We start from the raw sequence: 25,489 nt of genomic DNA, 5'->3' as shown, positions 1-25,489 counted from the left end.
ACCCTTTAGAGCATGATTATTGGTAAGCTTTTAAGTTTTAATCTTAGTATTAGTTTATTAGTACAATTGAAAAAGTAAAACATAAGAGTTGTATTTTGGTTTTTAGTTTTGAGATTTATTATTGGTAGACTCTTAATTTAGAATTCTTAAAAAAAAAAAAATTATTTAAAAATTTGGTTTTAATGGTCTTTAGAAGGTTATACAGTAAAATCTCTATAAATTAATACTCGATAAATTAATAATCTCTATAAATTAATAAATTTATCTCCCAAGTTGGGACCAGTGTAATTTTAGACATATTTCGATAAAATAATAAGATAATAATTTTTTGAAAATCCTTTGTAAATATATGGTCCCATCAATATTATAAATTAATAATTAGGTAAAATTTTCAAAATATATGTATATATAGATACATTAGTTTTTGTTAGATTTTATTTCTAATATTTTACTATATGAAAAATAGTTAGCATTCTATTTTAATACATAATTATTATTATTTTATTTGTAATTGAATATATAAAATACTAATTATCATGATTAAATCTTATTTTTAAATATTTTTAAAAAATATTTTCCAAATTAGGAATATCTCTCTATAAATTAATAATTATTAATTTATCGATAAATTAATACCTCTATAAATTAATAGATTTTCATGGTCACAACATTATTAATTTATAGAGGTTTTACTGTACTTGTAGAATATGGAAGAAGGTGAATTGTATTTCTGAAACCAAATTTCATATAATTGTATTTGTAAAGTACAAATGCCCAGAACGTGTGATGGTTTTTGGTTTCGTTATTTCATATTTAAAACCACAAATACAAATTGCTGAAAAATACAAATGCCCAGAATGTGTGTTGATTTTTTCCCCTTTCTTTTTCTTCTTCTTCGGCCACTTACACACAAACACGTGTCCGTCTCTTAGGCTTAAGCTGACCTCTTAATTAAGATACGTCTTTTACCATTTTGCATCGTTAATCATTTAATTTTATTCCATAAAAGACCTAAGAAACATCTAAGGACCCACCGTTAATCATGGTCTTACTCCTGTTTATATACTTGCAACACTTCACAATTTGCATACAATTAGCTTAATTATACCTTTCCTAAACTCGCTTTTTATTTTTTCTTTCTCTAAGACCGATATATTTGGATTGAGTAAAATAGTGAATCAAACTACTATTCATTCATAAATTGAGCGTTTCGAAACTATACACCATATTGATTTTCCAAGGCATGATTTTTAGACTTTTGTTTCCATGCGTGTTACTGATAAGTAAATTACACTGTTTACTGATTTTGAGTCTTTGACATTTTTCCAAGGGACAAAAACGACAAGTACGGGAGTAATTAGAAACTATAATGACCTACTTCCCCATAATCGCGGCATGAACATTGGTAACACCAATTTTCTTGATTAGGAATTAAGAAAATTCTTCCCATTCATTATTTTTTCTCTATCTATAAATATCTTAAACCTATTCTATGGTTTCTTAAGAAATATTTCATTCGAGATCAATCATTATATGAAAATGGCGAATTGTATAAGAAGAAATGCTTTTTTCTTCTTGACTCTTCTCTTTCTACTCTCAGTCTTCAACCTCGTTCAGGTAAAACCACTTGTTTATATAATTATATTGATATAAGCTGTGTAATAAAAAAAAAAAGCTATGAAAATTTTGATGATTATTGGTTGAACTCCCTTGAACCTTACTAGCTAGTTTACTGATATTGAAATCTTTTTTTTTTTGGTTCAGGCTGCTCGTGGTGGTGGCAAACTCCGCCCGCAAGGTACTAAAACACAAAACTTGTGTAGTCTTTTGTATCATACTTATTCCTTAGCCAACAAACAAAAAAAATCGAAGTAATTATGCTACCATGATTTTAAATGCTGAGACTAGATTATGAGGGTTTTTTTTGGGTGTGATTGTCATGTTTTTAACACGAATTATAAGCATGAACATAAAGATAAATCAATGGTTTTAAACTTTGTGATTGTGTTTTTGGATGGACACTTCAAACGTAGAATGCAACTCGAAGTGTAGCTACCGTTGTTCAGCAACATCGCACAAGAAGCCATGCATGTTCTTTTGCCTCAAGTGCTGCAAAAAATGTCTCTGTGTTCCTTCGGGCACCTACGGCAACAAACAAAGTTGTCCATGTTACAACAATTGGAAGACTAAAGAAGGCGGTCCTAAATGTCCTTGAAACTTCTTGTTAAATTGTATTTGATCATTTCTAGTTTTCTTTATCAGTCACTTACGTTGTTTAAATCAGTTTCTATAAGTTCGTAGGAACTCTATTTGTCTTATTACAGTTTTTTCTTGTTGATGTTGTTGTGGTAGAAGCGCAAGTCAGCCCATGGATGACCCAAAACATTAGCCAACTGATAGATGACCTCAGGTTACATTACACATTTATGAAATGGGCTTCATTATCATATGAGCTTAGAAACATATAGCCATAGTGAAACCCTATAGCAAGAGCAAGAGCCCATCAAGTTGTAATGTGTAGTAAAATTGTAAAATTGTTTATTAGCAAAACTAAGACTTGTTAGCATAATAACTATTCAAAAATAATGACATCCCAGACTCTCAGCCATAAACGATAATTTGTTTATGTCGTAGTCGAGAATGGTGTGATAATTTGACCAAATAATACCGGTTGTATGTGTGTGGAAGCCATGTCCTATGCTGTCTCTATCTTATGGTTTTCTTCCAAGATTTTAGAAACATCAGTTTATGGACTATGGAGTCTAAGATTTGCTTAAGACACCCTCAATAATAAGGGTAAATTTCTAAGATATATAGTAATTAACATCTTTTACATAGGGGGTTATATTTAAATTCCCTTTTTCTCTAGTTTCTGTTTATGTCAAAGAGTAGTATTTTTACCAATCAATACTGGATACGAGTTGGAGCAAGTGAAAGAAAAAAAGAAAGCTTTTGTCAGCTTGTGTCCATAAATCGCGGTCACATGAAGAGAGTGGAGAATGTTCACAATTAACTCGAAGTGATCCAGAGATCACATGAAGTGCTTCTTTAATTTTCCTCGTGGAGTACGGTTACTGGTTTGTTAGTGACTTATTAGTGGTTACCAACTTTCACATTATAAAACTTTTTTTTAACATTTTTATCAAAACGTGAAATACTTGTCTCTCTGTCTATCGTGTGAGCTTGATTCATTGACCACTTTTGTCGTTGACTTTGTTTTCGGCTCACTATGTTTTGGACGGCGATACAAATTCGTTGACTTTGTTTTCGGCTGAACCGTTGACTCATATAGATGTGAAACCAAGAAAACAAAAACCAATTTATCCACACTCAAATCAATTGTATATTTATTTTATACAAAAAATTAGCAGAAGCAACAATAGTTCTATAGACATTTTTGGAACTTTTGAATTTTAAGAAAAATAGAAAGATAAAAAAAAAAACTTAAAAGGTCTCATCTCAAACTGAGGCTCAAGAATTAACGAACAAACTAAAACAAGAAGAAAGACGACTGGACGGGGCAAGACACTATTCAAGAATTTGCAGTTTAACCCCAAACAATTTTCAAATCAATCAATTTAGTCCCCTCACCAAAAAATCAGTCTGATACCGGATTTGGGGAGCCGGATGAATGAGAAACCTCCTCAATGAGTCTAGTTACATCGGCCATCGAAGGACGGCTATCTGGATACTGAGCCGTACAGCTCATACCGATCTTCAACAAACGGATGATGTTCTCATTGCCCTCAGGTTGGTACCTTGTGAGCTCTGGATCAAGCACATCGGACGGTGATTGTTGCTCTGTAACAGATTGGACCCATCTCGGCAAATCGACGCCTTCTTCATTCAATTGCTGATGTGTTGGAGACTTACCTGCAATGTAATGTTCCATCTCAAAACCTTTGAACCGCAGCAATTTTCAAAGAAGAAATACAGTTAAAGATAAGTAGTCATGGTTAATTGTTTGTTACCTGTGAGTAATTCAAGGATTAGGACGCCAAAGCTATATACATCAGCCTTTTGGGAGATCTTGCGAGCATCTGTGACTTCAGGGGCACGGTAGCCATCAATACGGTTAGGTGCAGATGTAGAACTAATGATAGGCGCTAGACCGTAATCAGAGACCTTAGCTTCATAGGATTCAGACAAGAGTATGTTCGATGACTTAATGTTCCCATGAGAAGTTGTCGCATCACGCGAGTGTATGTAGCTAATCGCTTTTGCAGCTCCTAAGGCTACACTGACTCTGGTTTCCCAGTTCAAGGGAGTCCTCCCGCTTCCTTTGTTGCCTGCAAAACCATTAAAAAGTAGCCTAAATACCGAGCTCGAAGCATAATGACTTTACGAAGCCCATCAAGATCATAAATTAGCATCAAGAGACATAAACATCAACTAACTTAGAACCTTAAATCGTAAAATGCAGTAAAATTCTTTCGATCACAAACTAGCATATCAGCTAAACTAAGAATCCGAAAAAGCAACTAACTTCATAGATGGTGATTTCGATTTTTACCGTGCAATAGTGCAGACAAGCTTCCTCTAGACAGGAACTCAACGACAAGAAGCTTTTCGTCGCGGCTGAAATAGTAAGCAATCAGAGTCACGAGATTGGGATGACTCATTGATCCCAAAACCTGCAATCTCTCTCTAAACTCTTTCTCAGGCACCACAACGTCTCTTAAACGTTTCACAGCCACTACCAATCCATGATCAAAGCTTGCCTTATACGAAGACCCAACTGTTCCTTTCCCAAGGACCTCAGCTGAAGCCTTCAGCAATCCATCCAAATTGAATTCTCCAAAAGATTTCACGAAAAAGGTCAAATCTTTACTCACCACACCACTCTCCGACGGCGGGACACCAGCCACCGTTTCCTTGGGTATAGCAGCGGTGGAGGCCGGAGCAGCTACAGGAGCTTCGACATTTCTCGCTGGAGGATTCTCTTCCTTCTTCCTCTTTCTACAGAGACATAACAGAATCAGGAGAAGCAGCAACAAAACAAGAACACATCCGATTACGATTCCGGCAATAGCCCCGGCAGATAATTTGTTGCTATCTTTTTTTTTCCCCGGCGGCGTATTGGGTCCTTCAGCGCCACCACAAAGGTTTAAGGGCTTCCCACAGAGAGTGTTCCCTTCGAAAGCAGTTCGCGGCCAAGCGGACAACGAATTCGGAATCGGACCATCCAATTGATTGGAAGAAACATTGAATTGCTGAAGAGGAAGCGTGATCTCAGGGATTGGACCAGAGAGCTGATTCCTCTCTAAATACAGAGTAACCAACCGGGCCGCGGAGTTGACATTATCCGGGATCCGACCCGATAACTTGTTCTCCCCTAGATTAATTCTGATGACGTTTGGGAGCGTGAAGAGAAACGAGGGAATCTCACCGGAAAAGGCATTACCTTGGAGATACAAGTAACGGAGAAGAACAAGGTTTGAGAAATCCGGAGGGATTGGACCGGAGAGGGAATTGAATCGGAGAGAGAGGGTTTGGAGCTCCGTCAGATTACCAATTCCACCGATGGGTAAAGAGCCGAATAAACCAGCTCCGGGTAATCGGAGGGCCGTGACCCGACCGGCATCACAGTGGACTCCGTGCCAATTACAAGGAGAAGAAGCACTCATGTTCCATAACAGAGGACGGCCACGAACACTGTTGCGAAGAGCGACTAAAGCTCGCCGGTCAGACTCTAGATCTGAAGTCACCGCAGCGAGATAGAAGACAAAGAGGAAGACAACAGAGAGACTTAGCTGCTTAGGCTTGTACTTCATCTTCTTCTTCTTCTTCTTCTTCTTCGAAACTGCGATTCTTCGTTTCAAAAGTCAATAAATATAGCGACTTTTCGATATGGGGTTTATCGGAAAATCTGCTGTATTTATTTCGGCAACGCGTAAACGAGTGTTTGAACAGAGACTTGTTTTTTACATGAGTTTCAAGCTCAATCTCTGTCTCTCCCTCTCTCTAGCCGGCTAAGTAAGAGAGAGAAAACTTCATAATTACAGAGAAAGGGAAAAAGAAAAGTTACTGATTGGAATTTTTCCTTTTTGACAAAAATAAAATTAAAAGTAAAAGAGAATCTTATGTATTAAATGTGACAGCTCATTTACAGACTAACCAATAAGGTCATGAATACTACTAAACTAGGTGTAACAACAATATATCAGAGAGAATCAACCGGATCATATAACGTTACACGAATGTGTTTAATTACTGTTATTAATTTCATCAATGCAGTAAATAAGTAATGTTTTTGAAGACGATTAAACAACCACTGTTTTTCTTAATTATCGTTTTTGTTTCTTTATGTTTTAAATCAGGTTGAGTGTGACCAGAAACATGCCTGGGTCTGTGAATGTGTGTCTGAGCTACCGTTGACAAAAACAAACAAAGATATTATTAGTAGTCTCTCAGACGCCGTTTGTGATTTTGATTTAAGAAATGTGCAACAAAAATTCTGCAATTTCCCGTCTACTCTTCTTAAACAAATACTATATAATAATCGTACCAGCCGGAGAATACCATTGACATTTTATGTTTGCTGTATCAATGTGATTATGATATATTGAAATGGTCAGCTGAGCAACTTAGTTGTGTTATACTTATATATATATATATATATATATATATACATAAGTATAATATGCTTGAGATTGTGAACATTTCAATAGCTCTTTCTTTTGGTTTTTCCCAATCGATCTACTTTCATATTTGGTTACCTCATGTGCTTTATTTTTATTTTCAACAACATGCATATTAACAGATTTAAAAATATTTAACTATGACACACTTAGACACAGTAATGATAATGAATTATAGTAATCACTATTATGCTTGATACGTTTTTCAATTTTCAAAACTTGCTTTTTTTTACTTGTTCGTATCTCTCTATAGTGTACTCAATTTTATTTTAAATGAAAGTGGTTGCTTTCTCGTGACTTTTATTTGTATTTTGTAATATGGGTGAACACGTAAACCATAGCAGAGTCGTCTCTGTCTATTGGTCCTATCCGGCTGGTCAAAGCAAACATTCTTCCCAACCCCGAAACCTAACATCACCTAACTTTCAGGTTCAATACAACTACTGGATGATTTTATTACAAGTCTACGAATCACATATAATTTGCTTGTTTCTCTTCTCTCCAACACCTTTTTATAATTCACTCTTAACCTCATCGTTATGGACATGACCATGTTTATCCAAATAAGAAACGGCCATGGCTGCGTGAAGAGCAGCCCCAACCGGAAGAGCTTCTTCGTCAACAAAGAAGTAAGGCGAATGAAGCGGCTTACCAGCGCCTAGCGTCTCATTCTTTATCCCAAGCACGAATATCGCAGCCTTCGTCTTTTGTGTGAAGAAGCTGAAATCCTCTCCTCCCATTGTCACCGGGAAATCATGGAAGTTACTTTCTCCAATCATGGCTTCTGCTACTTTCTTACCATGCTCGTATAGGCCTTTGTCGTTCATCATTACCGGATGAAGCGACGGCTTTTTCTCTTCGAAATTCACTTCTGCTCTACATCGGTATACAGATGCTTGTGCCTCTGAAATCTGCTTCATCATAGAAACGTCTAAACAGGATTAGGGAGCAACTTTTAATGCGATTTACTATTACAAAAACTATCAGAATCAAACCTTTCACATCAAAGAAACCGAACCACAACAAGATTTCCAGCCAATTCAAATGAACAAAATCAAGTCGATTACAGAGGTTAACGGCAGAGACAATAAATATTGAAGAGCTGAAATAGCAATAACCGATTTATCCGAATAATAGAACAAGGCTGTAAAGTAAAATGAAGCAAATTGATCTCTGTACCTCTTTGATCCGTCTTTGAATAAATAGAAGTCCATCGTTGCTTAAGCTTCTGAAAGTGCCTCCAAATTTTGCACTCTGCGGTATTACGTTTTGAGCATGACCTCCTTCAATGTATCCAACCGTAACCACCTGGGAAACATTTCAACTCATTCAATCAAGATTCTCATTCAACAAACACAGTACTTAAAAAGTGGAAAACAACTTACACCAGCTTCAAGTGGATCCATTTCCCGTGAAACAATCTGTTGCAAGGCGACAACAGCGGAAGAAGCTGCTAGAACTGGGTCTTTAGAGAAGTGCGGTGTAGCTGCGTGACTACCTTGACCATGAACCGTGACTGTAAACAATCCCGCACCTGCAAGAACGGTCCCAGGCCTAGAGCCAATGCCACCCGATGGGATCGATGGAAAGACATGAACACTGAGAATCCCATCTAAGTCGTCTAGAATCTCATCCTTTAGCATTTCATAAGCACCTGCATAACCTTCCTCTCCTGGTTGAAACACAAGTTTCACAGTCCCCTTTTGCAAAAAAAAAATCAACAATAAGATACTGTGTTTATTTCAAAACCCCGCAAAGCTTCTCCAAATGATAATAGAAATTTCACATATTGATTGCAGGGCACACACACCATAACCAATCAAACATGTTACTATTATGTGTATGTACACACTAGTGTTTCATTTAAAAGCCCAACAATTCACCAAAATTAGAATCTGATCCAACAAAAGACATTACTTTTGTTTCATTCCAAAATCCAAACACACCATAATATTGTTTCATTCACAACTAAGTCATTTTCCACCAAATTTATCGACCATATCACTATTTTTTCACAAAAAAAAACCCCAAAAATCAACAAATCAGAATCTGGTTCATTTAGAAAGTTGACATTTTCATTGCAGGGCATACAAGAAATCCGTCATAGGCATACAGTAAACACACAAAAATATGTAGATCCGAATCTGAGAAAACACCAATCTACATTGTACACACTAAGTCACTAAGTCTAAATCAATCAAGCACATGTTATGTTGTGTATATAATATATGGTGAGAGAGAGACCTTGATGAGGTGTTTTCTGGTTTGAAGAAGCTTAGCAGCTCCAAGAAGCATAGCAACATGAGTATCATGACCACAAGCATGCATCTTTCCATCTACTTTACTCTTCGATTCCCATTCCACTAATTCCTTTTTTTCCCAATCAAAGTTCCCAGTTTTTCAAATTCATTAGTCAAAGTACTTCTAAAATATCGAGTAAAAATCGGATTTTTATATTTTCAAAACCTGTAACGGAAGTGCGTCCATGTCGGCTCTAAGTCCAAAAACGGGTTTGGAACCGGATCCGATCCAAGCCACGACGCCAGTCTTCGCGACAGGCCACTTATACATCACTCCGAGTGAGTCAAGCTCGTCTCGAACGAGTTGACTCGTGTTGAACTCCTGAAACCCAGTCTCTGGGTGCTCGTGAATCCTCCTCCTTATCCCTCTCATCCATTCGAAGAACTCAGGGTCCTTGGCTGATTCGAGCATCCCACGAGCGAGTGACTCAAGACCCGACCCGTAATCATAGCTCTGAGCTGGAGACAGAAAAAGGAGAAAGAAGAACGTTGCAAAGTAGCCAAAGAAGAAGTTCCCTGAGATTGTCATTCTGATTTCTTTGAAGACGATGATGATGAACGACGGAGATGTATTTGTTCAATTTTTTAAAAATATATATATATAGACGTAATTATACACGTGTTAGAAACTGTTTAATCGTTTTTAATTAACTTTAGGCCTCAGACCATTTGAAATGATAAATCTATATATTATTTTATTATAGCATTGTTGTTAAATTAATATAAGATATTAACAAAAACTATACAACTTGAGTAATTTAAAAAAATTTGTGATACAATGTATTAACGGTATAAAAGGAATATTTAGTTAAAAAGGATTTGTTCTTTTGTCACACGATTTTACCATTTAAGTTAATGAAAATTAACATTTCTGGAATAAAAACATGGCACGTAAAGTTGTTGTGACATAATTTAGTTTTTTTTTTTTTTTGTTAAAGAAGATTTTTGATGGCAAATCCTTCTAAATATTTGATTATCTTCTTTTTCAAATAAAGTGAGAATAAAATGTGAAAAACAAAGTTATTTGACAAAAATCTTTGATATGTTAATAACATATTTGTTTAAGAGTCTCACATATAGAAAAAGAGATCACTGCCTTTAATTAAGCACAATTGTTTATCATACAGAGGCAGATGCAGCTTAATTAATTTCTACCAAAAAGATGCAGCTTAATTTACAGGTTCCGGGCCTTCCGGCCCATACCAATTCAGAATCAGTCCGATCATTGTCTCAAGTCCAGACCCAACTCATATCTCCCCGACCCATTAAAGAGATAGTTGGATTGGATGACTAAAAATTGTTGGTGATTTAAATTTGTAGTTCTTTTTTGGTTTGCTTTTGGGATCTCTGAAATCTAATTTTATAAAATTTGGATCGTGATGATTGGGTAATTTCCATAACCTTTTAAGATTGGATGCCTAGAATATTCGGTCCATGCCCAACCACAAAATAAAAATAAATAAAACTGTAATCTTCTGTTCTTTCTCTCAAGCTCAAGTCACAAACACCCCCACAAGTTAAACCATCACTCTTATTCGTCTTCTCTCTTCTTCCCTTTCATCGAAAATGGCGGACAATGGTAAAGACAACGTTCTGCCTTAGCTTCTCCTTCTTTATATCATTCTTCTGTTTTCTTATTTGCTTTTTGGTTTAATTTTTTGGACGTCATTGATTCTATGTAGATTCTCTAGATCAGTTCTTGGCTGCCGCCATTGATGCCGCTAAAAAAGCTGGACAGGTCTCTCTCTCTCTCTTACTCGATCTCCTTGGGTTTTGATCGATCTTCTGGCTAATCATTGATTTAACGGGTTTGGTTTCGTTCTGCAGATCATTCGTAAAGGGTTTTACGAGACCAAACATGTTGAACACAAAGGCCAGGTTTTTTGTTTTTTTTCCTCCGCTTGTATACCTTCGTTGCAAAATTGCTTCTTTATTTTATCTCATACAGAGTGGGAATGGTTATTTTGAGTGTCAATTTTGTTTTGGAATCATCTTCATTGGTTCCTGAAAGTGTTGTTTTCATAGGTGGATTTGGTGACAGAGACTGATAAAGGATGTGAAGAACTCGTATTTAATCATCTCAAGCACCTTTTTCCCAGCCACAAGGTTATTATTTCTTCTGTTGAATTCCCCTTTTGTTGGATCTTTGTTAGCTCCTCCTTCCTTGCATTGATCATTAGAGTTTTGCTATGGATTAGTTCATTGGAGAAGAAACTACTGCTGCATTCGGTGTGACAGAGCTAACTGATGAACCAACTTGGATCGTTGATCCTCTTGATGGAACAACTAATTTCGTTCACGGGTATGTATATATTGCCTAATTTCCATTTGAATTATTGTGCACTTCGTTTCTCACATTTGATTGAAACAATACCAAATGCTGAATTTTCTCAGGTTTCCCTTTGTGTGTGTTTCTATTGGACTTACTATTGGAAAAATCCCTGTGGTTGGCGTCGTGTATAATCCCGTTATGGAGGAGGTAATAGACTGTCTCTAGACCCTTATAATAGTTCAAGTTCTTCCATCCATACCAGTTACCATCATAGATAGTTTCCTTGATGATGTTCTGGGCATGAATGTGTTGTCACGTTTTTAAATGATATCCAATGATAAAACAGCTATATACCGGTGTCCAAGGGAAAGGAGCATTCTTGAATGGAAAGCCAATTAAAGGTTCGCATTTTTGTTCTAGAGACTTGAAGATTTTGTTGATCTCTTTCTATGGCATGTAGAAGATAGCTTACCCTTGTTTAGAGACTGGAGTTCTTCCATTTTTTTCAACTCAAACCGTGTTCTTATTGCAGTGTCAACTCAGAGCGAACTTGTAACCGCTTTGCTCGTAACAGAGGTAAAAAGCTTGACTCCTTTATGTTACGCTACTAAATTAGATTGCTTTAGAGCCTCATCCTCATCGTTTATATGGCCAACTGCATACAGGCTGGTACTAAACGTGATAAAGCTACATTAGACGATACAACCAACAGAATCAACAGTTTGTTAACCAAGGTGACAGTTTATTGAGAGAATTAGGAAGTCCACCACTTGGCTCTGACCTCTTCGAAAACTCATAATTGTGTCTTCTTTCATTCATTCACCAGGTTAGGTCCCTTAGGATGAGTGGCTCGTGTGCACTGGACCTCTGTGGTGTCGCGTGTGGAAGGGTTGATATCTTCTATGAACTCGGTTTTGGTGGTCCATGGTAAATTGTCTTCTTTTTTTTTCCGCCTGGCTTTGGTTGGGAAAAGTTTCTTTCTTGCATGAACAAGATTTGATGTTGATGGCGTTATTTCAATTTTCACAGGGACATTGCAGCCGGAATTGTGATCGTTAAAGAAGCTGGCGGACTCATTTTTGATCCGTAAGAGTTGAGACAAAACCAAACGACGCACTCAACCTTCCAACTGTTTTTAACTGTCTTTTTCTTTTGTTTGTGTTCATCAGATCGGGTAAAGATTTGGACATCACATCGCAGAGAATTGCAGCTTCAAACGCCTCGCTGAAGGAGTTATTCGTGGAGGCCTTGCAGCTTACAAAGGCATGAAGAAGTTATTCATTATTGTTACAAAAAATGGTCTCAACCTTATGATGATGAACTTGATTCAAAAACTTCACTATTTGTTAGTTTGGTTACAAATGAAACTATTTTCTTTTCAGTAGAGAAACAAAACAAACTTAATTGTTGGACAAAAAATAATAATAATAAACAATTTCTTGTAAGCTCAATTCAAAAACTTCAGACGATTGGGATTACATGTATAATTCGGATTTTCATGCTCTTGATACAATAATCCATATTTAATTACCGAGGTGATATTGAGAGGCCCAGTATTTGTTAGCGGGCCAGAATCAGCCCGGAAGTCGCAAGATTAATCCCGAATAGGAACGACCCGACCCGCAAAAGAGAAGAAGAGATTGCGGAGAGCCGGAGAAGAAGAACGGAGAGAGAAAATTTGATTCTGACGGTCTTAGGTTCTGGTGAAATCCAACTTGTAAGGATTAAGTGTAGACGAATTTGACAGATCTTCTCGTATTCATTTACCTGGGCTTGTGGTTACTTCGAAGTAGAGTGATGGATGCTCAAGCGAAGAAGAAGGCGATGTTTCGCTCTAAACTCAACGCCAAGAAGAAAGATACACGCATAGATTCTCCTCTCGTTAGGTAAACGATTCTATCATCTTTCTCTAATTGAAAATTTGTGGGTTCTGGGATTGGGATTGAGCTATAGTTTGTGGAGGTGATTACAGTTTGGGATGAAAATTGTCATCTTTGGATTTGTTTTGTAGGTACAATGAATCAGACCAGCCTGTGTGTCGAGTCTGCAATATCGTGTTGAAGTCTGAATCACTCTGGGATGTTCACCAAGCTTCTCGTAAGCATCACGAGGTAAATTCCAATCCTCATAGTGTCTTCTGCTCTATAAACTTCACCTTCTCTTCTAACATGAGGGAGTCAGTTAACAATGGGAAATTTCATGATTTACATACATACATTGATGATAGGTGTTAGGAGTTGAATTCATACTTCTATATTGGATTATGGATTACTACTGGCTTTTGTATGTTCGTTAATCTTTATAACTTAGGTTTGGTTAATGAATGTTGGGGCAGGCAATAGATAATTTAAAGGCAAGTGCAGCGGGAATTCAACGGGGTAGCAAACCTACTGAAACTCAGCCAGCAAAATTTGAAACTTTGGCTAAATCATCCAAACCTCAGACATCATCTGGTCTTCCGCCAAATTTCTTCGAAAATCGTGAGTCTGCTAGAGGTAATGGTGGCTTATGCACTTTCCTACTTCTTGTTCATATTTGTTTTCTCAACCAAGAAAATTTCTTAGTAGAAGAGTTTTGGTGTATCTGTTGATGACATGCTACAAGGTTGTAGTCTTGTGATTTTTAAATATTGAGAGTTGTTTGATTTGTCAATTGAGTTTCTGTTATTGTATATAATCATGGCATACACTCACTGGTCAATATATATGTTCAGAATCTGCAGAAGTAGAATCGGCAAAACCCAAGAATAAACAGCAACCAAAGCAGTCTACAAGTTCAGAAACAAACAAGACAAAGGGACCTCTTCCAGCTGGATTCTTTGATAATCAGAAAACCGAATCTTCAAATACCAAAACCACCAGTGAACCTAAACAGAGTCAGACACAAACTACAGGTGGTTCAGAAACGAAACAATCGGTGAAAGGTGCCCTTCCATCTGGTTTTTTTGATAATAAAGAAGCTGACCTGCTTGCCCGTGGAATAAAGATCGTCAAACCAGATATCAAGTGAGTGTTCTTGTCTTTGCTTTTTATTTTTCCGTATGCAGATTATCAAACTGGAAGCATACTGTTGTGGTTCTGTAAAACTTCATGATCGTATGGGATTGTAAAAGACTTTGTACCGAATAACTCTCTTTTGTTAACTGATATAAACATGGATCTATTTTTCAGGGATGAATATAAAGAATTTGAGAAGTTGATACAAGAAGATCTTCAAGTAGTGGATAGCCGCATGGAAGAAGAAGAGGTAAGATAACTTTCTGTAACTATAAACAATTGCTGCCAACATCATAACTTTCTGTAAGATAACTTTGCTTTTGTTTTTTTAACTTGACAACCGCTCTTTCCCGCACTTCAATTCTCAGGTTGATGCGGCGGAAACTATAGAAGAGGAGGAACAACGAGAGCAAAGGTAAATTGGATGCATTAGTTTACATGGTTATATAGCTAGAAGATGAAAGTGTTGAGGTACTTGTTTGATATTAACTACTAAGTAAACACTTGGCTTCTCCTTCTAATCCTCTTCTGCTAGATCGTACAAAGAGAAAGTGGAGATTCTGAAGAGGAGGAAAATGGAACTTAAAGCGGCTAGATTAGCAAAGCGCAGTAAAACCTCTGAGGGGTCTGTTAAAAAGCCGAAAAAGACCGAGGAAGAATCCCACAGCGATGAGGAGGATGACGAGGAATCCGCTGTTGATTGGAGAGCTCAACATCTTTGAAAAAAAGAGTGTTCCTAAATCCTTGTCCTGGTAAAACATCATCTGTCAGAATCCTAAGAGAAAACTATCAAATTCCTGATACAGAATTCTGAAAGCTGCAGTTTCAAAGTATCAATTGGTATTTGAGTATAGGTATCGGGTTTATGGGTATAATAGAGAAGAAGGTAGTTTTCATAACCGGAGTTGCCAAAAAGGGCCTAATTATTGGTGTAAGAGGTAAAAACCTGAAACTGTGACAAGTTCCTAGCAATGTCAGGTGGGTAAAACACTTCACTTTGATGACAAATTTTTCCAATTATGATTAATGAGTGATGGTCGATTCATTCTAGTTTTGTTAATCCGAAAGTGGGGAAATTAAGAATTATCTTTAAAACTCTTTGTGGAGTATTAAACAAATACACGTGTAATATTTAATTTAAACAATTTTTGCGGACACCAATTAGGGGTCAAATATGTCTATAAACTTATTAAGGGTCAAGTGTTCGTTCAACAATGAAGACCACTCACTAATAAACATATTATTCATACTTTAGTCAAATTTGGACTGTTTGTGAGTGCCAACCCCAACCATGTATATATAACTTAAAAAGTGCATTCAGTTTTCCATTACAATCCATTGGCATGAAATATATAAATGGAAGTATATATAAAACAAAAAAAAAACTGAGTCCACCTCGAAACAAAAGAGAAACACAACAGGCAAAGCAAAGGTCGGTTGATGCACAATTGATATAAACTATTTTTTCCCATTAGAAGATAAATTAATTAACTAAATTACCTCTGACCTAATTGAAAGCACTCAATCTTGTAATTAAAATACCTTAACATTATCTAGTCTCCACGAATCATATGGTTTAGATTGTCAAGTGAATTTTATAATGGTAAAGTGTTAGCACGACGGGAATCATCATCCAAAATTTTGGACATTTCAGTTTAGTCTATCCACATAAACACACACACACGCTGACGCTGACACAGTGACACACATCGACCTACATTACCAAACAATAACAAATCGATTCTTTCCTGAAGTATCATTCTCTGAGCACTAGTGCATGCATGCATGTATAAACGTGATAAAATATGCTCACCGTTTTGCACTAAATACGAAGAAATTAAATGACTCTTCAACTGTAATCTGGAGAAGAACATATCACCAAACTTTATATCACATGTAGTTAGCTTAATTATTCTTGTGGTCACAAAAGACTCTTATCACTTTTGTTATCATGTGGTGCTCTTCATAGGTCATAAACACATATCATTGCTTCACCTTATTTTTTAAATGCATATGTTATATAAAAAATTCACTACACTAAAATGACGATTTGAACTTTAATTAAAAAAACAAACAAACAAAAACAACGTCAGCACTAACCCAAAAAAACAAAAACCGAGAAATTTTTCTATAAATTTATCGCCACTTCGATGTTATTGTTCATTGAAATAACTTGAGCTGATATATTTCAAAATTTGAATACTCAGGCGCCAATTTTAGGCATAACCGAAAAATCACAAAAAAAGGAAAATAAGATTGAGAGAGAAAGAAGGCAGAAACAAAACAAAAGAGAGAGAGAGAGAGAAGAAAAATAATTATTGTCTTCTTCAAATCTCCGATTACCTGATTTCACGATACGGAGGTGTAATGGGAGGAAGTAGCGGAGGCGGCGGTGCTTCTTACCGGAGCGGTGGCGATTCTGACGTGGAATTGGAGGATTACGAGGTGGATGATTTCAGAGATGGGATCGTAGAGACGCGAGGAAACAGATTCAATCCCCTCACAAATTTCTTAGGGTTAGACTTCGCCGGAGGTAGCGGCGGAGGTAAGTTCACCGTCATTAATGGAATCAGAGATATCTCCCGAGGCTCCATTGTCCATCCCGATAACCGGTACAACTCGTCATCTTTTCTTAATTTTTGTTTTTAGTCCTTCTTTTTTCTATTGTTTCAGAATTAGCTCCTACACTTTATTTTATTATTTTGTTCTAGTTTACTTACTCTGCAATATCGTTATTTCATACTTAAACGGTTACAAAAAACTATCTTACAGACATTAGTCTGTAGAATTTTAAGTTACAACTTGAATCAAATAAATAAACTTAGAAGGCAATATTAGGGCAATATTCAGCTTAACAAATTTTGGGGTCAATTGTAGTTAAAACAAAAGCTTAGGGGCTTAGTTGTGGTCTTTAACCTTCTTTTTATTGTCATTACATTTTCTTCGGTTATTCATTAATTCGTTTCCCCGCCAACTTTATGACACGTATCAGTTTCTCAATGGTCACAAATAATCGTTCGTTAAATAAAATAACGACCATGAGTTTAGTATTGGAGCAATACCAGTAGTAATGACTAATGAGTTTAGTTTAGCTACAAGAATGTAAAGATTGATCACAAGAATCTTCCATTACTTAGGTGGTACAAGGCGTGGACGATGTTTATAATGATATGGGCACTTTATTCTTCCTTCTTCACTCCATTGGAGTTTGGTTTCTTCAGAGGATTACCAGAGAATCTGTTCATCCTCGATATCGCTGGCCAAATCGCTTTCTTAGTGGATATTGTCTTGACATTCTTTGTCGCTTATCGAGATAGCCGAACTTACAGAATGGTCTACAGACGCAGCTCAATCGCTTTACGGTATTCAAAGCTCTCCTCTGTTTCTGTTTCTTTTTTTTTTTGGCTAATGTGTCGAGTAGTTTGATTTTGTTTTTAGCTTCAATTTGAACGAATGTATTCAAAAGAATGAAATTAACTTCTTCATGGTGTTTGCCATTTCTGCAGGTACTTAAAATCATCTTTTATTATTGACTTACTTGCTTGCATGCCATGGGATATCATCTATAAGGTACACTTTTTACTCTTTGGTTTTTGCTATAAAACCGCGAGAAACCAGAGGAGGAGTTTGAAATTTTGAATTTGATCTTGAATTCTTCTGAAAATAGGCTGCAGGCGAAAAAGAAGAAGTGAGATACCTATTGTTGATTAGGCTATATCGAGTTCATAGAGTGATCCTGTTTTTCCACAGAATGGAAAAAGATATAAGAATCAATTACCTTTTCACAAGAATCGTCAAGCTTATATTCGTCGAGCTCTATTGCACTCACACCGCGGCTTGTATCTTTTATTACTTGGCCACGACGCTGCCTGCTTCTCAAGAAGGGTACACTTGGATTGGAAGTTTGAAGTTAGGAGATTACAGTTACTCGCAGTTTAGAGAGATCGATCTTTGGACCAGATACACTACTTCTATGTACTTTGCAGTTGTTACTATGGCAACTGTTGGTAAGTTCTGATAACTGAAAAATTGGTGAATCTTTTTGGCTTTGATTCGGTTTTTTTTCTGTTTATATACTCATCCTTCACCTTGTTATATTTCTTTCCTGCAGGTTATGGTGATATACACGCAGTTAATATGCGGGAAATGATATTCGCAATGGTGTACATCTCATTCGACATGATTCTAGGAGCTTACTTGATCGGTAACATGACAGCTTTGATTGTAAAAGGTTCAAAAACAGAGAGATTCCGGGATAAAATGGCGGATATTATGAGGTATATGAACCGAAACAAACTAGGTAGAAACATCCGTGGTCAGATCACAGGGCATTTGCGGTTACAGTACGAAAGTAGCTACACAGAGGTAGCTGTTCTTCAAGACATCCCTGTGTCTATCCGCGCTAAGGTATGATGTATGCTTTAGAGAAGCTTGCTCAAATTTCAGATTCAGATGATGAGCAAATGCCAACTTACGTTTTTGCTACAGATTGCTCAAACTTTATACTTGCCGTATATTGATAAGGTTCCTCTCTTTCGTGGGTGCTCGTCTGAATTCATTAACCAGATTGTAAGCCTTTTGACTTGGACTGTGAATATGAAAATATCTTCAGGTCACTCAAGTTTTGGTTTTATTACAGGTTATAAGACTTCACGAAGAATTCTTTCTCCCTGGAGAAGTTATTATGGAGCAAGGAAGTGTTGTTGATCAACTCTACTTTGTTTGTCACGGTGTATTGGTAAATAACATTTCGCCTTTTTTTTGTCTATAATTGGCTGAGGCATGTTTGATATTCAAAGTTAGTATAATCAAGATGTTTTTACCAGGAGGAGATAGGTATAACTAAGGATGGATCTGAAGAAATAGTGGCACTTCTACAACCAGATCATTCTTTTGGGGAGATTTCAATCCTCTGCAATATTCCTCAGCCTTACACAGTTCGAGTTTCTGAGCTATGTCGGCTTCTAAGACTCGATAAGCAATCATTTACGAATATTCTTGAGATATATTTCCACGATGGAAGGAGGATTCTCAACAATCTGCTTGAAGGGAAAGAATCTAATGTCCGGATTAAGCAATTGGAATCTGATATAACCTTTCATATCAGTAAACAAGAGGCAGAGCTAGCTTTGAAGTTGAATAGTGCGGCTTTCTATGGTGATCTTTATCAGCTTAAGAGTTTGATTCGAGCTGGAGCTGATCCGAATAAGACAGACTATGACGGAAGATCACCTTTGGTATGGTCTTACAGCTGTTCAGTTTCTTTAATCGAAACTGGAACATGTCTAACAGGTTTTTGCTCTTGACAGCATCTTGCAGCCTCAAGAGGATATGAAGACATTACTCTATACCTTATTCAAGAATCCGTAGATGTAAATATCAAAGATAAGTTGGGGAACACGCCGTTACTAGAAGCAATCAAGAACGGGAACGATCGTGTTGCAGCGTTACTTGTAAAAGAAGGAGCGACGTTAAATATCGAAAACGCCGGGACTTTTCTTTGCACCGTAGTTGCGAAAGGAGACAGCGATTTCCTGAAACGGCTTCTCAGTAACGGAATTGATCCTAACTCCAAAGATTATGATCACAGAACACCTCTTCACGTAGCTGCCTCTGAAGGATTGTATGTCTTAGCAATTCAACTGGTGGAAGCAAGTGCTAATGTTCTTGCAAAAGACAGGTAAATGCTTTTTATTCTATACCAAATAAAGAGTACTTTTTTTTTTTGGCGGTTTCTGACTATTTTTGTATCTGAATTAGATGGGGAAACACTCCACTAGATGAAGCCTTAGGTTCTGGAAACAAAATGTTGATAAAGTTACTCGAAGACGCAAAGAGTTCTCAGATCTCTTCGTTTCTGAGTGGTTCCAAAGAGTTTAAAGGTAGTTTAATTGGCATATAGGACAAAGTATTGATGTTATATCAGATTTAAGACTAATGAGCGGTTTGCTTATAATCTGCAGATAAAGTGTATAAGAAGAAATGTACAGTGTATTCTTTACATCCTGATGATACAAAAGAGAAAAGAAGACGTGGGATTGTAATGTGGGTGCCTCGAAGCATCGAAGAGCTTGTAAGAACTGCAGCGGAGCAACTGAATGTCCCGGAAGCTTCTTGTATATTGTCTGAAGATGAAGGTAAAATTATTGATGTAGATTTGATAAGTGATGGACAAAAACTGTATTTGACTGTCGAAACTTAATGATTCTAAATAAAATAAATAATCAAAAACAGAGTATTAGAAACAGAGTAACTACAAAGAATAATAGTTATTGTTTGATTAAAAAGATTTCTTCACATTCTTCAAATGCATCGAAGAATCGACACAATTCGTCTTCTCGATCTCGTTTCTACAATGGTTTAGATTCCGCAAGAGCTCGCTCGCTCTCTCCTTCGTCTTCTCCTCGCAACCAACTTGTAATAGTACTAAAAGTTTCTCAAAGGCACCAACTTGAAAAGCTTCGACTAACAAACGATCTCCATTATTATTCTTCCATAGCTTCCAAAGAATCGAGACCGAACATTGTGTCGCGAGATCCGAAACTCTTAGAATCTTCTTCACTAGAAGAGGAACGATCAAAGCGTTTGTAAGAACATCTTCTTTGCATAGCTCGTTATCGCATATAGCGTTTAGAACAACTAGAGATCTCTCGCAAACGCTCTTTTCGGCATTGTTCACCATCATCTCTGTGATCAATTCAACCAATCCCAATTTCACGAATATCGCCGCGATCTTGTCGTTACACGATATCGTTCTGTAAATCACCATTAGAGATGCTTTCGTGGAGCTCGTCGAAACAGAGTCTTTGATGATCTTAACTAATCCATCGCAAGCGCCTTCGATACCTGTTAACGCATGCACATACTTCTTGTCTACTGCAATAACCTCTCTGATGCAGAACGCAGCGTTTTGTCTCGTCTTAGCGTCTGTAGTAGCGTTGTTCAAGAACCATACGAGACAGTTAAGCGAAGCCGTTGATCCCATCTTGGAGAAACCTTCTGACCGACTCAAAGGCAACCAGGAAGACAGAACAAACAAGATCTCCTCCAATAGACGCTCGTGTCTCTCACGCACCGCAGCGAACCTTTCGAAACAAGAAGACAATGCGACAACGCCGCCGTTTTGGACCAAACACTTCCTGTTCACGTCTCCTCCCAAGTTCTTGATTTTGGTAACAATCTCGTAACACTCGGCATATTCATCACGCGCCGCCGCGTTTTCTAACCTCTGACTTATCTCTACCGCATCGCGTGGTGACAACTGCACGCGCGGTGACTTGATCCGCTCCTTCCTCGATGATGATCGGAGTTGAACCGGAATCTTGGTTTCTACGACGGAGATATCGCCGGTAGTCAATTGATTACGTCTCTTTGCTACTCCTCCTCTTGATCTCCAAGGTAACACCATTATATCTTCTTTTTTTCTGTTTTTTCTGTTGTTCGGGGTACGTAACAAAAATCAAATATGTTTTTGTCGATGAAGACTGAAACGGGGTTTGTGGGATTTGTATAAATATATATGTTTCCTTTGACGTGTTTTTTATATATGCATGTACGTTGGTTTTGTACTTATATATAACAAAAATATAAAGAGAGCTGAGAGACACGGTCAAAGGTTGTATAAGCTTGAAAGAGAAGGAAAAGGTATGAAATGGAACTGAATTGATCTAGGTTTGTGAACTGAATTGGAATGTTGACCGTTGAAACCTGTGGATTATTATTCTTCAGGGTCCATATTTATGACTTGTATACTATTCGGCGTTTAATTAAATTCATCATTTTCATTAAAATATTGGTAAAAAAGTAAAGACAACTTAATAATTAGAACATACCAAGAACTATATAGTTTAGCATGACATAAAAATATAAAAAGATTACGCGTGTTATCCCGTATCAACTAGATCATAATAAATTTGCGGATACTTCTAGTTATTTAATTAAATAGCATAAATTTAAATCGAGGTGTTTTGCATAGTTTATAAATATAATCATGAATGATAAATAGATATTAGTTCGCGACCATGTCGTATCTTTTTATTTATTATACGATATATAATGAGTCCTATATAAATATGACCATGACGTATATATAAAAGTAGAGATTAACAAAGATGAGAAAATAAAGACTGGACTCGACTCGAGTACGCATGTGAGACTCGTTCCGAGGATGAAGAAAATTAGTCAATAGTTGAAAAACAGAAAAGAAACAATTAAGGACTGTTATATGGAGTACTTATTAATAATCAATAAAACGGGTAAGTAGGGAAGACTTTAGACCAGGCGTTGGGGGGGAGACTCGGGGGGCTGGTCGGCTTATACGTCGTCTGGTCCGTGTTCGTTTACTTTTCCCCCGCGTAATATTGTTTCTCCCATTAAAATTAATATTTTGTTACGCGTAGACTAATAGAAATAATTATATCACCCCGTGATTTGACAAGTTAGGAGGAGTATCTAGATAACCAAGTCCGGACCAGAACATTCGACCAAATAACCAATTGAAACTGCCAAATTCAGATTTTAAAATTTCGTCAATCTTTCATCATTGCAAATTCAGTCCGTGGTTTGTTCGACTGATCTCCGAGATCGAATGTAAAATTTTAAATGTGCATCATAATTCATCACATTTATTCATCTTAATCAGCAAAAACAAATATTACGAAGCCGGTTCGATTCTTATATTTTAACAAACCCTTTCACTTGTTACAACTATTGTACTGCTCTGTATCAATGGACACCGGTACCTCGGTTTGTCTTGTTTCTGGCTTCTCAAATCATGTAGTGATTAAAAAAAAACACTAACGTTTAAGGCATTCAAAATGATCCCAAACACATTAATCGAATGCAAAATAATGTGCCCCTCCACAAATCTACTCCATTGAAGAGAATGATTTCAATGAATAAAATTGTCATGGAGAGGCAAAATCAATGTCGTCATCTTCCGACACAAATTTGGTGATGAAATTATAACCTATTTGCTTTAAGGATGACTGCAAAAAAAAAAATGCCAATCTTCTCAGGCATAAGAAACCAGTAAATTCAAGATTCAACAACAAGAAATTAAAATCATGAACTCGAAAAATGGTAATAATATTGACCAGAGAGATTGATTGGAACATAGATATTAATGTGGATGTGTGACCTCTATAGACCTACTCCATGGAAGAGATGAGTTCCATGAAGATAATGCCATGGAGGTCTATTAACTAATCTTGTCATCTTCCGACACAAAATTGGTACAAAGTTAAACCTATCTTGCTTTGTTAGATGACCTGACACAGACACAAACCGCAGCCATATACGAAAAAAAAAACAACTATTCACTATACCTTCATAATCCTAAACTGAGATTGGAGATAAAGAAGAAAGGCAACGCAACTTTTATACTCTCACGAGATATGTCTAGGGCAACCGATCAGAGTTCTGCACGAAACGACATCGTTTTTCTTTTTTTCTTATCATTACTGGGTTTTTATTAGCTGTTTAAATATAGTATGGGCTTTATATGAAACCCAACTTATTCCTAAAGTAGGTCCTCCAGCTGTTAAAGTAAACCGGATCTAAACCGAGATTACAATGTTTCCTTATAATAACCGAAAGTCAAATATATTGAGGGAAATTACTTTCAATTTTATTCTCTCACCTGATTCGCCAAAAGAATATTACAACAATGGCGAGCAGCTCAAGATCAAGATCAACATCAGTTGTATAAATCACCTCTATACATTATTAATAGATGTTTGAGATTAAATGAAAATGAGAATTTACAGATTCCTCTTTTGAAAAATCATAGCTTTTTAAAAGCTCTCCATTCTTTTGTTTCTTCACTGCTGCTGTGTATCAATGGTACTGTCTTTACCTGAGGTTGTTGTTGCTGCTGCAGCTCCTTGTCTTGTTTCAGATACAGAGAGTCTTCTGGAATGCCCAGTTGATGTTTCCACTACCTCATCTGACTCTGACGCTGTGTTGTCGTATGTGAATACTCGCATTGGGTGATCAAATTTACAGCTTGGACCAAATTTGCAGATTCCATAGCGAGTGTAGAACACACACAATGGTTCTCCCTATCGACAAAACGATTTGCTTAATCAAACAAGGCCGAGTTCTAATCGACGAAAACCAAGCAACATGCGTTTTTTGAGTCTTTGAGCTTACCGGGCGTAAAGGGAGGCCAATGGAACTTAGGAGACAATCCGGAGGAGGAGCTTGTCTGTCTCTAGGATGGTGAAATTTGCAAACTGTGCCAAATTTGCAGTCGCCTGTCTTCATGTAGAATTGGCATTCGGGCTGTCCAGGTCTTTCCGGGAATACATTTTCCCTTGGCAATGCATAGAACCCTCCTAAAGGAACAGAGGATCCCGGGTTGAAACCGGAGAATGAGCCTTGAGACTGAGTACTTGATTCTTTGGTCTCGCTCTGTTGTAAGCTTCTGTAGTTAAGATCATTTCCGGTACCTGAAGGTGAAACTGAGCCGAGCTGACCCTATCGAAATGGAAAGGTACCCCGAGAATCATTCGATAAAAATCAAAACCAAGTAAAACAAATCAGATTATCTGAAGGAGGTTGAGCTATGCTGTTTTGACAACTTACGCTGTAAGGGTTCCATCCCTGAACCGGCACAACTCCTTGAGGCATGATTAAGGAAGCGTAGCTAGACGGATCTTGCCATCGAGGGCTGGCAATAAAGGAAGCTCTTGACCAAGGATAAGACTGTTGGCCTGAGGTAGGAACCATCATGTTTGTCGGTTGAGGCTGAGGGTGGTTGAATTTACAAGTGCCACCAAATTTACAGTGTCCGGTTCTTAGGAAATAAGCACAATCGACCTCATTCTGCATTCATATAATTACAGAGGATCGATGAAACAATGAGGTGAGTAATAAAATGAGAAAGTCAAAAGTCAACATACCGAGCGTAGAGGATAGCCCAACATATTGAGAGAGACTCTTCCAGCAATCCCAGCTTTGTTCCTAGGATGATGAAACTTACATGTTACTCCAAACTTGCAGGTTCCTGTCTTCAAATAGTACTGCTCAAACATACAACATATAAATGTTATGTAAGATGATGATTCGGTTACCAAAGCTTGAGAAAATGCTTTTGTACAACGGACAAACCAAAAACTTCTTATAAACAACAAAAACTGGATCACCTCGCATTCAGGCTGACCAATCCTTTCAGGATACTCTCCTCTCATTCTTGCAGTGGCTATAACCTAGGAATTGGACAATGAGAGAGAGAGAGAGAGAGAGAGAGAGAGAGAGAGAGAGAGAGAGAGAGAGAGA

At 37.1% G+C, this 25,489-nt stretch overlaps 8 protein-coding genes across 10 annotated transcripts in view; 4 read left to right on the top strand and 4 right to left on the bottom strand.

Moving 5' to 3' along the window:
- Positions 1 to 1,475: 1,475 nt before the first annotated feature.
- On the top strand, positions 1,476 to 2,338 carry LOC17893387 (gibberellin-regulated protein 5). Of its 2 annotated transcripts, XM_006298805.2 has the most exons (3): positions 1,476 to 1,617; positions 1,765 to 1,798; positions 2,034 to 2,338. In XM_006298805.2, the coding sequence occupies exons 1-3, from the start codon at positions 1,534 to 1,536 to the stop codon at positions 2,213 to 2,215; spliced, it is 300 nt and encodes a 99-aa protein (XP_006298867.1). In that variant the 5' UTR covers positions 1,476 to 1,533; the 3' UTR covers positions 2,216 to 2,338. The 2 variants fall into 2 exon arrangements, with proteins under 2 accessions (XP_006298867.1, XP_023642503.1); XM_023786735.1 differs by lacking the exon at positions 1,765 to 1,798.
- A 981-nt stretch (positions 2,339 to 3,319) lies between these two features.
- Positions 3,320 to 6,021, bottom strand: LOC17891487 (probable inactive receptor kinase At3g02880). Its single transcript, XM_006297169.2, has 3 exons — positions 4,514 to 6,021; positions 3,972 to 4,289; positions 3,320 to 3,873 (listed from the first exon to the last, which is right to left on the bottom strand). Exons 1-3 carry the CDS (start codon positions 5,772 to 5,774, stop codon positions 3,599 to 3,601), a joined length of 1,854 nt encoding a protein of 617 aa, XP_006297231.1. The 5' UTR covers positions 5,775 to 6,021; the 3' UTR covers positions 3,320 to 3,598.
- Positions 6,022 to 6,912: 891 nt separating this feature from the next.
- LOC17890984 (IAA-amino acid hydrolase ILR1) lies at positions 6,913 to 9,488 on the bottom strand. Its single transcript, XM_006297618.2, has 5 exons — positions 9,108 to 9,488; positions 8,886 to 9,011; positions 8,027 to 8,341; positions 7,821 to 7,949; positions 6,913 to 7,552 (listed from the first exon to the last, which is right to left on the bottom strand). Exons 1-5 carry the CDS (start codon positions 9,468 to 9,470, stop codon positions 7,154 to 7,156), a joined length of 1,332 nt encoding a protein of 443 aa, XP_006297680.1. The 5' UTR covers positions 9,471 to 9,488; the 3' UTR covers positions 6,913 to 7,153.
- Positions 9,489 to 10,410: 922 nt separating this feature from the next.
- Positions 10,411 to 12,617, top strand: LOC17892437 (inositol-phosphate phosphatase). The gene is made up of 12 exons (XM_023786254.1): positions 10,411 to 10,520; positions 10,624 to 10,679; positions 10,769 to 10,819; positions 10,967 to 11,047; positions 11,140 to 11,243; positions 11,336 to 11,420; positions 11,560 to 11,614; positions 11,746 to 11,789; positions 11,879 to 11,947; positions 12,040 to 12,140; positions 12,243 to 12,299; positions 12,383 to 12,617. Exons 1-12 carry the CDS (start codon positions 10,508 to 10,510, stop codon positions 12,480 to 12,482), a joined length of 816 nt encoding a protein of 271 aa, XP_023642022.1. The 5' UTR covers positions 10,411 to 10,507; the 3' UTR covers positions 12,483 to 12,617.
- Positions 12,618 to 12,824: 207 nt separating this feature from the next.
- Positions 12,825 to 15,269, top strand: LOC17892615 (zinc finger protein 830). Of its 2 annotated transcripts, XM_023786253.1 has the most exons (8): positions 12,825 to 13,099; positions 13,225 to 13,324; positions 13,549 to 13,708; positions 13,927 to 14,218; positions 14,384 to 14,459; positions 14,578 to 14,624; positions 14,745 to 14,961; positions 15,064 to 15,269. In XM_023786253.1, exons 1-7 carry the CDS (start codon positions 13,011 to 13,013, stop codon positions 14,929 to 14,931), a joined length of 951 nt encoding a protein of 316 aa, XP_023642021.1. In that variant the 5' UTR covers positions 12,825 to 13,010; the 3' UTR covers positions 14,932 to 14,961; positions 15,064 to 15,269. The 2 variants fall into 2 exon arrangements, with proteins under 2 accessions (XP_023642021.1, XP_006298166.1); XM_006298104.2 differs by having other exon boundaries at positions 12,826 to 13,099; positions 14,745 to 15,269.
- A 1,131-nt stretch (positions 15,270 to 16,400) lies between these two features.
- Positions 16,401 to 20,456, top strand: LOC17892752 (potassium channel SKOR). The gene is made up of 11 exons (XM_006296926.2): positions 16,401 to 16,821; positions 17,347 to 17,571; positions 17,716 to 17,779; positions 17,877 to 18,216; positions 18,321 to 18,616; positions 18,698 to 18,778; positions 18,849 to 18,947; positions 19,036 to 19,446; positions 19,519 to 19,889; positions 19,970 to 20,091; positions 20,173 to 20,456. Exons 1-11 carry the CDS (start codon positions 16,577 to 16,579, stop codon positions 20,409 to 20,411), a joined length of 2,493 nt encoding a protein of 830 aa, XP_006296988.1. The 5' UTR covers positions 16,401 to 16,576; the 3' UTR covers positions 20,412 to 20,456.
- Positions 20,457 to 20,463: 7 nt separating this feature from the next.
- On the bottom strand, positions 20,464 to 21,617 carry LOC17890968 (U-box domain-containing protein 21). Its single transcript, XM_006299996.2, has one exon. It carries the CDS (start codon positions 21,615 to 21,617, stop codon positions 20,490 to 20,492), a length of 1,128 nt encoding a protein of 375 aa, XP_006300058.1. The 3' UTR covers positions 20,464 to 20,489.
- A 2,173-nt stretch (positions 21,618 to 23,790) lies between these two features.
- Positions 23,791 to 25,489, bottom strand: part of LOC17891237 (zinc finger CCCH domain-containing protein 33) — a 3,177-nt gene continuing 1,478 nt past the window's right edge. The window contains exons 3-7 of the mRNA XM_006296522.2: positions 25,357 to 25,419; positions 25,114 to 25,233; positions 24,797 to 25,036; positions 24,362 to 24,688; positions 23,791 to 24,270 (exon numbers count right to left, since the gene is read on the bottom strand). Of these exons, the coding sequence (XP_006296584.2) occupies positions 24,031 to 24,270; positions 24,362 to 24,688; positions 24,797 to 25,036; positions 25,114 to 25,233; positions 25,357 to 25,419 (990 nt within the window). The 3' untranslated portion in view covers positions 23,791 to 24,030. The remainder of the gene's footprint in view (positions 24,271 to 24,361; positions 24,689 to 24,796; positions 25,037 to 25,113; positions 25,234 to 25,356; positions 25,420 to 25,489) is intronic.

The sequence above is a fragment of the Capsella rubella genome, unplaced genomic scaffold (assembly GCF_000375325.1).
Source record: "Capsella rubella cultivar Monte Gargano unplaced genomic scaffold, Caprub1_0 scaffold_3, whole genome shotgun sequence".
Lineage (NCBI taxonomy): Eukaryota > Viridiplantae > Streptophyta > Magnoliopsida > Brassicales > Brassicaceae > Capsella > Capsella rubella.
This window is presented reverse-complemented; position numbering and strand designations above follow the sequence as displayed.

Coding starts and splice junctions, on each gene's coding strand:
- LOC17890968 (XM_006299996.2), bottom strand. CDS start 21,617: ATGGTGTTACCTTGGAGATCAAGAGGAGGAGTAGCAAAGAGACGTAAT.
- LOC17892615 (XM_023786253.1), top strand. CDS start 13,011: ATGGATGCTCAAGCGAAGAAGAAGGCGATGTTTCGCTCTAAACTCAAC. Junction 14,460..14,577: donor GCCGCATGGAAGAAGAAGAG/GTAAGATAACTT, acceptor TTCAATTCTCAG/GTTGATGCGGCGGAAACTAT. Junction 14,625..14,744: donor GAGGAACAACGAGAGCAAAG/GTAAATTGGATG, acceptor CTCTTCTGCTAG/ATCGTACAAAGAGAAAGTGG.
- LOC17890984 (XM_006297618.2), bottom strand. CDS start 9,470: ATGACAATCTCAGGGAACTTCTTCTTTGGCTACTTTGCAACGTTCTTC. Junction 9,012..9,107: donor TGGACGCACTTCCGTTACAG/GTTTTGAAAATA, acceptor TGGGAAAAAAAG/GAATTAGTGGAATGGGAATC. Junction 8,342..8,885: donor CCAGAAAACACCTCATCAAG/GTCTCTCTCTCA, acceptor TTTTTGCAAAAG/GGGACTGTGAAACTTGTGTT.
- LOC17892437 (XM_023786254.1), top strand. Junction 11,244..11,335: donor ACAACTAATTTCGTTCACGG/GTATGTATATAT, acceptor GAATTTTCTCAG/GTTTCCCTTTGTGTGTGTTT. Junction 12,300..12,382: donor GGCGGACTCATTTTTGATCC/GTAAGAGTTGAG, acceptor TGTGTTCATCAG/ATCGGGTAAAGATTTGGACA.
- LOC17891487 (XM_006297169.2), bottom strand. CDS start 5,774: ATGAAGTACAAGCCTAAGCAGCTAAGTCTCTCTGTTGTCTTCCTCTTT. Junction 4,290..4,513: donor CTTGTCTGCACTATTGCACG/GTAAAAATCGAA, acceptor ATGGTTTTGCAG/GCAACAAAGGAAGCGGGAGG. Junction 3,874..3,971: donor AATCCTTGAATTACTCACAG/GTAACAAACAAT, acceptor ATTACATTGCAG/GTAAGTCTCCAACACATCAG.
- LOC17893387 (XM_006298805.2), top strand. CDS start 1,534: ATGAAAATGGCGAATTGTATAAGAAGAAATGCTTTTTTCTTCTTGACT. Junction 1,618..1,764: donor CAGTCTTCAACCTCGTTCAG/GTAAAACCACTT, acceptor TTTTTGGTTCAG/GCTGCTCGTGGTGGTGGCAA. Junction 1,799..2,033: donor TGGCAAACTCCGCCCGCAAG/GTACTAAAACAC, acceptor CTTCAAACGTAG/AATGCAACTCGAAGTGTAGC.
- LOC17892752 (XM_006296926.2), top strand. CDS start 16,577: ATGGGAGGAAGTAGCGGAGGCGGCGGTGCTTCTTACCGGAGCGGTGGC. Junction 17,572..17,715: donor CGCAGCTCAATCGCTTTACG/GTATTCAAAGCT, acceptor CCATTTCTGCAG/GTACTTAAAATCATCTTTTA. Junction 18,779..18,848: donor CTGAATTCATTAACCAGATT/GTAAGCCTTTTG, acceptor GTTTTATTACAG/GTTATAAGACTTCACGAAGA.